At 37.9% G+C, this 11408-nt stretch overlaps 2 protein-coding genes across 2 annotated transcripts; both read left to right on the top strand.

The window, feature by feature from the left end:
- Positions 1–255: 255 nt before the first annotated feature.
- LOC136203144 (probable disease resistance protein At4g27220) lies at positions 256–3331 on the top strand. The gene is made up of 2 exons (XM_065994219.1): positions 256–2959; positions 3192–3331. Exons 1-2 carry the CDS (start codon positions 428–430, stop codon positions 3204–3206), a joined length of 2547 nt encoding a protein of 848 aa, XP_065850291.1. The 5' UTR covers positions 256–427; the 3' UTR covers positions 3207–3331.
- A 1108-nt stretch (positions 3332–4439) lies between these two features.
- Positions 4440–10133, top strand: LOC136203143 (probable disease resistance protein At4g27220). The gene is made up of 6 exons (XM_065994217.1): positions 4440–6251; positions 6339–6701; positions 6816–7418; positions 8595–9380; positions 9481–9620; positions 9850–10133. The coding sequence occupies exons 1-4, from the start codon at positions 4440–4442 to the stop codon at positions 8865–8867; spliced, it is 3051 nt and encodes a 1016-aa protein (XP_065850289.1). The 3' UTR covers positions 8868–9380; positions 9481–9620; positions 9850–10133.
- The last annotated feature ends 1275 nt before the right edge of the window (positions 10134–11408 follow it).

The following is an 11408-nucleotide window of genomic DNA, read 5'->3' as shown; positions in this document are numbered from 1 at the left end:
CGTATGTTTTTTTATTTGTTTATGATAAAATGACACACGTATGAAGTGTAGATGACAAGATTCATGACCGAGAAGACAGTTTGATGAATTATTTCTCAAATTGATCCAATTAATTAATGTTAGGGATAAAATTGCTCTTGGCTTCCAACGTTAGGGGTAAAATTGCACCATTTTAGACATTAGGGTAAATAACTCGTTTTAAATCAATATTTGCATTGAAATTTTATGAAATAAACAAGAAGAATACATGCCATCAGACTAGGCCCATATGTTGGCCATTAACTTCATTCTTCTTTTCCTTTGATGCGCCTGGAGATGAGATTGCTTCTCATCTTTTGATGCAAGACTCAACAATTTGCTCCAATAATGATTTCAGACTAGAGTTGCTCTTAGTTGCTCCTCAACTCTCTTCTCTTCACCATTGAACATGGAGACGATTGTTTCCAGTTTGGTTGGTTTACTTACAGATCCCATCAAACAATATGTTGTTACACCTATCAAACAACATATCAGCTACTCTTTTACCTGTGACAGTAATGTTCAGAGACTCCACGATGAGGTTGAGCAGTTGAAGAACAAAAGATTCAGGCTGCAGCAGTCCGTTGATGCTGCTACTCGAAAAGGGGACGAGATCTATCCCAATGTTACCGAGTGGCTGAGCACTGCGGCAAAAGACATTGAAGAGGCAGAGGAACTTATCCATGGGAGAGAAGAAGCTAAGAAGAAATGTTTTCTCGGATTTTGCCCTAATTTGAAGACTCGCTATCAGCTGAGTAAGAAAGCATATAAGGAAGCTTCGGTGAAGGGTAAGCTGCTTCAGGATGCTCAAGGATTAGATCCAATTTCATTCTCCCCGTCTCCGCCTCAGATAATTGAGGATAACAAGTACGGTCGTGATGCCTTGCCATCAAGGAGGCTGATCTTGCACCAAATTATGGATGCTCTGAATGATCCAAATCTGAATATCATAGGAGTCTATGGTCTGGGAGGAATTGGCAAAACAACACTTGCAAATGAGATACTTCGCAAAGCTGCAGAACAGAAGTTGTTCGGTACTGTAATACTGGTTGCTGTTTCTCAGACGCCTGACCTGCGAAGAATTCAAGGAGAAATTGCTGATCCCTTAGGCTTGGAATTTCAAGCTAAGGAAGTTCCTGGAAGAGCGAGGGAACTTCAGCAGGCGTTGAACAAAGTCAAAGTGCTCATCATTCTTGATGATCTTTGGCAAAAACTTGATTTGAATGCTGTAGGAATTCCTTCCGGAGATGCATGTGGAGGTTGCAAAATACTGCTAACCTCAAGGAGGAAGCATGTTTTATCAAATGAGATGTGCACACAGAAAGAATTTCCGCTCGCTGTTCTAGAACCAGAAGAAACATGGAGATTGTTTGAAATGTCTGTAAGTAAGGCTAAAGATCCTGAGTTGCGTGCCATAGCAACTGAAATTGCCAAAAAATGTGCAGGGTTGCCCCTTCTAATTCTGATAGTTGCCACAGATCTGCGAAATAAAGGTATACACGCATGGAAAGATAAGCTAATCCAGCTTTCATGCTTAGAAAATAAAGAGATATACGAGCAAGTGAACGAAGTTATTAAGTCAAGCTATGAGAATTTGATTGATGAGGAAGCCAAGTCACTCTTCTTGCTTTGCCCTCAGTTTGGGAATCCGAATATTCGAATTCAAGACTTGCTCGTTTACTGTGCGGGCCTAGGCTTATTTAAGCACATGGATTCCATTGAAGGAGCAAGGAACAGAGTATTAACTTTGATTGATAAACTCAAAGATGAGTGCTTGCTGTTGGATGGTGACAAGGCTGGATTCATCAAAATCCACGACCTTGTTCGTGACATTGCTCTTACAATTGCATCCGATGTGCAACATGCTTTTGTAAGTACAAGTAAGGTTACATCAACAGAGTTGCGAAACAAAGATTGGACCCGAATTTCCCTTCGTTGTTCTGATATAGCTGAGCTTCCGGAAGTCCTCGAATGTCCAAAAGCGGAGCTGTTTTCACTGTTTGCGGAAGATCTTAATCTAGATATCCCTAATTCATTTTTTGCAGAGGTTACACAACTCAAGGTTCTCCATTTTACTGAGGTGAACTTCGTATTCGGATTTCGTTCCTCACTTGGTTTTCTTACAAGCCTTCAAACATTGTCTTTGGAACGTTGTAGATTGGACAACCTAGCTATAATTGCAGAATTGAAGCAGCTGGAGTTGTTGAGTTTGGCTAATTCAAGTATGGAAGAATTGCCTAGAGAAATCAAGGCATTGACTCGACTAAAGCTATTAGATTTGAGAGACTGCTGGAATCTCCAGGTAATCCCGGCAAATGTCTTGTCAAATCTGTGTTTATTAGAAGAGTTGTACATGCTTAACGGTTTTCATGGATGGGAGCTGGAAGGAAATGCGAGTCTTGTGGAATTGAAGAACTTGTCTCACCTGACAACTCTGGAAATAGAAGTTGAAGATGAGAAGTTATTACCAAAGGACTGGTTCTTTAATGGATTGCAAAACTATAAAATATATGTAGGTCATTTTCATTTGTCTTTTGGGTCTGAGGAATATGAATCATCAAGGGTGCTACAGCTAGAGCTGACGAGTATTGGTTTGATGCATAGGATTAAAGAGTTTCTGAAAGGGACTGAAGTTCTACATTTAGATGAAGTGAAGGGGATTGAGAATTTGTTGTTTGATTATGGTCAACTTGAAACAGATTCTCTTGGGAAACTACGATTTTTAGAAATCAGGAATTGCCATTCGTTGAAGAATCTCTTTCCATTTTCATGTCACAAATGTTTGCCGCAGCTTCAAAAAATTGAAGTCGAATCTTGTGATAACATGGAAGCTATTGTTGGTGAAGGGAGTGAAGGTGAAGTGATGGAGTTCCCTCAGTTGACCTCTTTGAAGCTGGAACATCTACCACATCTAATGGGCTTTTGCCAAACAAGTGGAATGGTAAGTCTTGTATTACTTTTGTAGGAAATGTACAAATCATATATAGATCCTATCACACCAGATTGCAGCTGTCAAGTGGGTTCAGTTACAACTGTATTTTACTGCTTTTCTGTTTCATGTATTTTCTATAAATACCAACACCTGTATACTGTCAAATTTACATTGTTTAGATGAAATACAAAATCTAATACATTTTCTTCCTTTCCATCTCTTTCCTGGAAATTGATTACAGATTGTTTTCATTTAAGCTTCTATAAGCTTTATATGGTATCAGAGATTCAGTAATGGCTGGGAAGAAAAAGAAGAATAATCGCAACAAAGAGGTTCGCCATGAAGATGAATTTTATGAAGAAATTTCTTACGAAAGTACAGATGAAGAAGAAACTTCAAGATCGAAATCAAGATTTCTAGGCGGAGGTTCGCATCATCATGATAACCCAGGCATCTCTATTGTCAATATACAATTGACACACAACAATTATCTGTCATGGAGTCAAACGATGATTCGAGCTTTGAAGGTGAAAGAGAAATGCGATTTCATCCTCAAAGATCTGGAAATTCCTCAAGAAGGAACAACTGCTTACCAAAGGTGGTCCAATGCAGATAATCTGGTAACTTCATGGTTACTAAACTCAATGCACAAAGAAATTGCAGATGGGTTTCAATATGCTACAAATGCTAGGGAACTTTGGAAAGATTTGAAGCATAGGTTTGGTGATACAAATGGTCCAATGATTTACAAGATTCGCAGAGAAATTGGCCAATCTACTCAAGGTACTTTTACTATACTCCAGTACTTTAATAAGTTGAAGAAATTGTGGGAAGAATTGAATTTCTTGAGTCCCATTCCACTCTTGTCACTGTGGTATAGCAAGAGATTGTGTTTGTAATGCTTTTAAAAGAATATCTGATGCAATAGAAGAAGAGAGATTGATGCAGTTCTTGCTTGGCTTGAATGAGCAATATGATCATATTAAAGATCAATTGTTACTTATGGATCCATTACCAAATATAAATAAGGCATACTCAATGTTGTTAACAATAGAGAAACAACAAGAAATTTCCATTCACCAATCTGTGGAAATTGCAAATTTTACAAAATATGAAAAGAAGTCACAAGGCGATCACAGATACAAGAAAAATGAAGGAGACAAAGGGAGTAAGCATTGTGACTACTGCAACAAAGGGGGGCACAACAGATCTGGTTGTTTCAGGTTGGTGGGGTATCCTGAATGGTACAAAGGTCCAAGAATAACTGGGAAAGGGGATCAATCTGGCCCAAATTCTAACTCTTCTTTTCGAGCTAATGTTGTTTCTGGTGTTCCAGGAACCTCTGCAGAAAAGGGAAATTCTCATACCAGTAATGTATATCATGATGCTAATGAGTATGAGCCAGAGGATGGACATAAAAGTATGAATTTCATGATCCAGGAAGTTTACAAAATGCTCAAAGGCAAACAAATTCCAGATTCTCCTATCAATGCAAATGATTTTACAGCTTTTGCTGGATGCACAGGCTCTTCTTCTACTGCACTTCTTGGTCAAAAAGATTACTGGATCATTGACAGTGGATCAAGTGGGTTCAGTTACAACTGTATTTTCTAATGCATGTGGAGGTTGCAAAATACTGCTAACCTCAAGGAGGAAGCATGTTTTATCAAATGAGATGTGCACACAGAAAGAATTTCCGCTCGCTGTTCTAGAACCAGAAGAAACATGGAGATTGTTTGAAATGTCTGTAAGTAAGGCTAAAGATCCTGAGTTGCGTGCCATAGCAACTGAAATTGCCAAAAAATGTGCAGGGTTGCCCCTTCTAATTCTGATAGTTGCCACAGATCTGCGAAATAAAGGTATACACGCATGGAAAGATAAGCTAATCCAGCTTTCATGCTTAGAAAATAAAGAGATATACGAGCAAGTGAACGAAGTTATTAAGTCAAGCTATGAGAATTTGATTGATGAGGAAGCCAAGTCACTCTTCTTGCTTTGCCCTCAGTTTGGGAATCCGAATATTCGAATTCAAGACTTGCTCGTTTACTGTGCGGGCCTAGGCTTATTTAAGCACATGGATTCCATTGAAGGAGCAAGGAACAGAGTATTAACTTTGATTGATAAACTCAAAGATGAGTGCTTGCTGTTGGATGGTGACAAGGCTGGATTCATCAAAATCCACGACCTTGTTCGTGACATTGCTCTTACAATTGCATCCGATGTGCAACATGCTTTTGTAAGTACAAGTAAGGTTACATCAACAGAGTTGCGAAACAAAGATTGGACCCGAATTTCCCTTCGTTGTTCTGATATAGCTGAGCTTCCGGAAGTCCTCGAATGTCCAAAAGCGGAGCTGTTTTCACTGTTTGCGGAAGATCTTAATCTAGATATCCCTAATTCATTTTTTGCAGAGGTTACACAACTCAAGGTTCTCCATTTTACTGAGGTGAACTTCGTATCCGGATTTCCTTCCTCACTTGGTTTTCTTACAGGCCTTCAAACATTGTATTTGGAACGTTGTAGATTGGACAACCTAGCTATAATTGCAGAATTGAAGCAGCTGGAGTTGCTCAGTTTGGCTGATTCAAAAATAGCAGAATTGCCAAGAGAAATCAAGGCATTGACTCGACTAAAGCTATTAGATCTGAGAGGCTGCTGGAAACTCCGAGTAATCCCAGCAGATGTCTTGTCAAATCTGTGTTTATTAGAAGAGTTGTACATGCTTAACAGTTTTCATGGATGGGAGCTGGAAGGAAATGCGAGTCTTGTGGAATTGAAGAACTTGTCTCGCCTGACAACTTTGGAAATACAAGTTGAAGATGGCAAGTTGTTACCAAAGGACTGGTTCTTTAATGGATTGCAAAACTATAAAATACATGTAGGTCATTGGCGTTGGTCTAAGGAATATAAATCATCAAGGGTGCTACAGCTAGAGCTGGCAACGAATAGTGGTTTGATGCATAGGATTAAAGAGTTTCTGAAAGGGACCGAAGTTCTATATTTAGGTGAATTGAAGGGGACTGAGAATTTGTTGTTTGATTATGGTCAACTTGAAACAGATTCTTTTGGGAAACTACGATTCTTAGAAATCAGGAATTGCCATTCGTTGAAGAATCTCTTTCCATTTTCATGTCACAAATGTTTGCCGCAGCTTCAAGAAATTGAAGTCAAATCATGTGATAACATGGAAGCTATTGTTGGTGAAGGGAGTGAAGGTGAAGTGATGGAGTTCCCTCAGTTGACCTCTTTGACGCTGGAATATCTACCAAATCTAATAGGCTTTTGCAAAACAAGTGGAATGGTAAGTCTTGTATTACTTTCTTTAGTCGATTTAAATTTTATTTTATGTTTTTCTTATTTTGAAAAAGCATGAATCTTCAATGAGCAGGTTTCTTTCCCTACTTTAACAAGCTTGACGGTGTATCAATGCAATAGTTTGAAGTATGTATTTACAACTTCAATGGTGAAATCTGGTCCGCAACTCAAAAAGCTTGAAATAATTCACTGCGAGTTAATCGAAGAGATAATACTGAGCAACGAAATAGAAGAAGAAAGCATCCATATGATTGTGTTTCCTGAACTTGACTATCTTGAACTCGCACAGCTTGGCAACATGAAAAGGTTCAGCAGCAGATATCCAATTGAATTTCCAAAACTAAGAAACCTGAGGATATCTGGTTGCTATGCATTGAAGAACTTTGTGTCCAAATTTTCAGATACTACTGATGATGAAACTCTCTTCAATGAATTGGTGATATATTTTTCTTTCTATATATTACCTTGATGATTGAAACACTCTTCTTCAATGTTAGATTGATTGATCATGTCAATGGTTAACATCTTGTCTTTTCTTTCCCAATTGCAGGCCACTTTCTCCAGTCTGGAGATAATACATTTTGAATGCATGAATAACTTGAGATATATATGGCACCAGCAACTCGCAGATGATCATTCGTTTTCCAAATTAAAATCATTGAAGATTGTATGTTGCTCAAAGCTATCAGTTGTTTTCCCATCAAATCTGTATAGAAGATTTCAAAGATTAGTGTCACTTGAAATATCTAATTGTGGTGGAGTTCAGGAGATATTCGAATATCAAAGGTTCTGTATCAAAAAGGAAACTAGTTTACAAGCATTTTCGCTACGACAGATATCTATAAGCAATCTACCCTCATTGAAGCATATATTGAGTAAGGACATCGATGAAGCTTTGAGTTTTCCAAATCTGCAATCAGTTGATGTATGTGATTGTAAGGATCTGAAATATGTGTTTCCGGCATCGATAGCGTGTGGTCTTCTCCAACTTCAACACCTCCAAATAACTTGTGGTGTAGAAATGATAATTGCAGAGGCAAAAAATGAAGAATCAGATGGTGCCACTGGTCATGCGCTTGAGTGGCCCAAGTTGAAATATTTGGAAGCACGGGATCTGAATAAGTTGATCAAGTTCGGTTTCAAAATCCCCGAGGTGCGAATACACTTTTTACTCTCTATATAATAATAGATAACTTCATATAAACATGGTATCTGAATTTTACATCTTTCACATTTTAATACTTAGATTTGAAGTCATAACCGTTAAGTCTCGCACAATATAGTATCGATTGATCTGCTACATACAACCAGTTAACCATTAAAAACATATAAATATATTATAACTATGGTATCTGAATTTTAACTTTTTCCTTTTTCACAGTTTAGTACCTAAATTTCATTTTTACATAAGAAAATACGACCGTTGTAGTCTTCGGCTGCGGTTAGGAGTGGATGAGATAGAAATAATAATTCAATTAATCTCAGGATGTAATTAATGAAAAAGCAAATCAATTTCAAGATATTACGTGAAAATTTGCAGTTTCATGGTATGATGAGTTTATTAACAATTTTTTTATTTCATCATTATGCAACTCTTTGGATTTTTCTTTAATTTTTAGGGACTCAAAGTAGTAAGAAATTGTTGGAGAGAGAAGAATAAAAAATGAAAGGGAGAGAATGGAAAAATTATAGATAGAAATGAAGGGCTAAATTGGATCCCATATTTAAGTAAAATACTTGGTCAAATTATGTCTCTCGTGTAAAAAATAAAATTTTAGGTACCAAAATTGGATAAAAGTTAAAGTTCAAGTATCATAATTTATCCATATATTAATAGGTAACTGATTGTAACAGGTCAATAAGTACTATTGTCCAATCATTTTAAATTGGAAATACGAAAATAAACCTTATGGTTTAGCGGTGGTTTAAAAGTTTGCAACCAGGAGTCTGTGTTTTTTTGCAGTTTACAAACTTGGTTATTTCTTCAAAAATTGTTGTCGTAACTATTTACCCTAAAATGGAGTAATTAAAAAGACTGGCTTTGCAAATTATCCAAAATTCGTGGCCTAACTTTGCAAATTAACTAAACTAAAAGTATTGTTTGACCAAATAATTCACTCACATATTCTTTAACTGCAAAATTCATAAAGCACAAATACGCAAACGGGTTTATTTTTTTACTTTTCCCTTTTAAATTCAAGTATATTTTTATGACAAAATAAAACCTAAGTACCAAATTATGAAAGAGTGTAAAGTTCAAATACTATGATTGTAATTTACCCTTGCAAGTGCAAATACTTCAACATCCAACTTTTAAATTTTTGGTTAGGTTATTCCCAATTTGGAGGTCTTGAAATTAGATCACAACAGCTTGAAAGCAATACAAGATGATCATGTCCTTCCAGTGAGTGTGGAAATTGCAACGAGTTACTCTAACACATTTAAAAGAGGAATCTATTCCTTTTCTATTTGGTTTTCTCAGACAAATCTATTCTTTGGAATCTCTCTCCATCGACTGTTGTTCTTTGGGAGAGATATTCTCGGTTGGAGAGGAACAACAATATCATCGTCTAAAATATTTGGAGTTAGAGGATATTCATAATTTGAAGCATATAATAAGGACGAAAGACTCACAACAACTCAATCCCATTCTTCAACATCTTCTAACTCTGAAAGTTAAAGTATGTCATGATTTGATGAATATAGCACCATCATCAGCTTCTTTCCAAAATCTAACAACTCTCAAGGTGAAAGGTTGTCCAAAAATGACAAGCTTGGTTACAGCATCAACGGCAAAAAGTATGATGCAACTCGTGAAATTACGAGTTTCTAGTTGTGAAATGATGAAAGAAATTGTTACAAGCAATGATGATGATGATGTTGCTGCTGATGTGATTATTTTCAAGAAGCTGAAGCATTTGGAACTTACTGATTTAGATATGCTCAACAGTTTTTGCTCTGGTAATTACATATTCGAATTCCCATTGTTAGAACAAGTATTTATTGAAGAATGCGAACAAATGAAGATTTTCTGTGGCGGAGTGTTGAGCACGCCAAAACTAGATTGCCGAGGGAATCTTAATGCCACAATAGCATCTCAATTACAAGAGAAGCGGTAACAACTATTAATGCTTTCTATAATATTTATTCTTTCACTTTATTATTAATATTTATATTGTTAATAATGCTATTAATTTCTTGGGATTGAATTAAAGGTTGGTGCACATTGCGTGGCGTCCAGGAAGAATTGCTACTTCTTCAGCAGGTTGAGCAAGTATTGTGAGAGACTGAGACTCAGAATAGTGATGCATTTTAGGAAATAGCTCAGAACTTTATGAAAAAATGGAAGTTGAACGTAAGTGAATATACCTTTTGGAAAACCAATTTTTAGCTTGCGAGATCTCTAGTTTAAGCGTCTTTATCCTTCGAAGCATGTGAAACAATTTTCATATTAGTAGCATTGGGCATAATCATTTTTTAGGCCTTGGATTGTTGAATCGTGTTTATTATTTAGAACGAATAACTCATGGTTATATTTTCCTTTTTCATGTCCCCTATTTTGAGTAATTTGCTTATTCGTGCAGATCAATTCAAATCCCAGAATGGTGCTAATCCTAAGAATATGAACTGCCAATTTCTAAAGATGGACAAGCTGCTCATATTGCTGATGCCACAAAGAATTTCATACCAGAATGTCTTTTGGGTGAATGGAGGGTTTAAGACGTGTTTATATTAGAGAATATTTTCAGTTACAGATAGATAACCATGTATCCCTATTTTATAGGAGCTTAGTATTTGAATACGATTGTAATCTGTATATATAGACATTGAATTATCAATAATAATCACGCAACATTCCTATTTGTTACATGGTATCAGAGCCTAATTCTTCAATCTAATCCCTCCTCTTTTCCGATCCCGACCATCACCGTGGCCGAAATCACCGCCACTCGCAGCCCTCTCCTCTTTAACCTAAATTCGAACCGAAACCTCCCTCTCATAAACCGATCGCTCCTCATCTCCTCTCCCAAAATCCAAACACAGACCGATCATCCTCTTCTTCACCTAAATTCGAACAGCAAACCTAAATTCGAACAGCAACCTCCCCTTCTTCCGCGATCGCAACATAAACCGATCGCTCCTCATCCCCTCTCCCAAAATCCAAACAAAGACCGCTCATCACCTCTTCTCCCAAAAATCCAAACACCGATCACTCCCACCTACACAGCCATGACCAACACTTCCAACAATTTCAACAATTCCTCCACTGGACCGAACAACACAACCACAGTCAACTCCCACACCAACAACACAGAAACCGCCATCACCACTCATCATTCTCTCACTGTTTCGAACATTTCTACATTCATCAAAATAACCCTAGATATTGAAAAAGGGCACTATCCTACATGGGCTGCTCTCTTCAAACTACACGCCAAAGCCTTCCAAGTCCTTGATCACATCATTCCCCCCACCACTAATACCGCCTTGCAACAATCAAATCCCAATCTCTGGTCCCGTATTGACACAGTGGTCCTGCAATGGATCTACAACACCATCTTAATTGACCTCCTCCACACAATTATTGAAGTTGACTCCACCGCAGCTAGAGCCTGGACCCGCATACAGGAGATTTTCTCTGACAATAAGCATTCGAGGACTCTATTTCTCCAACTGGAATTCTCCAAAATCAAGCTTGACAATTTCTCTGATGTTTCCTCCTATTGTCAACATCTCAAGTCTCTATCTGATCAATTGTCCAATTTGGACTGTCCTGTCACAAATGATCAAATGGTATTACAACTGATTTCTGGATTGACTGATACTTATGACACCGTTGGTACCCAAATTAGACATGGAGATCCTCTCCCCTTACTGCCTCAGACCCTTCCCCATCACAATTTCCACCTGCTCGTCCTGCGCTACACCGCCCTAACGCCTATAATCGCGGCGGCATGCATGGTGGCCGACACCATTACCGCGGCAGACATAACAATAGGGGCGGACAGCGGTATCCTGACCCTTCCCATCGCGGCGGATACAATCAACAGTGGGGTCAATCAACAGTGGGGTTATTCTCTTCTGTGGGCTCCGCAGCAGCCATAGGCGACGCCTCCCTGTCTCTTCCCAACAAATAACTAGG

This window comes from Euphorbia lathyris, chromosome 8 (genome assembly GCF_963576675.1).
Source record: "Euphorbia lathyris chromosome 8, ddEupLath1.1, whole genome shotgun sequence".
Lineage (NCBI taxonomy): Eukaryota > Viridiplantae > Streptophyta > Magnoliopsida > Malpighiales > Euphorbiaceae > Euphorbia > Euphorbia lathyris.
This window is presented reverse-complemented; position numbering and strand designations above follow the sequence as displayed.

Excerpts from the sequence above, each read along its gene's own strand:
- LOC136203144 (XM_065994219.1), top strand. The coding sequence starts at position 428 with ATGGAGACGATTGTTTCCAGTTTGGTTGGTTTACTTACAGATCCCATC.
- LOC136203143 (XM_065994217.1), top strand. The coding sequence starts at position 4,440 with ATGCAAATGATTTTACAGCTTTTGCTGGATGCACAGGCTCTTCTTCTA. Across the intron at positions 6,702-6,815 it reads AAACTCTCTTCAATGAATTG|GCCACTTTCTCCAGTCTGGA; the intron begins GTGATATATTTT and ends TCCCAATTGCAG. Across the intron at positions 7,419-8,594 it reads TCGGTTTCAAAATCCCCGAG|GTTATTCCCAATTTGGAGGT; the intron begins GTGCGAATACAC and ends ATTTTTGGTTAG.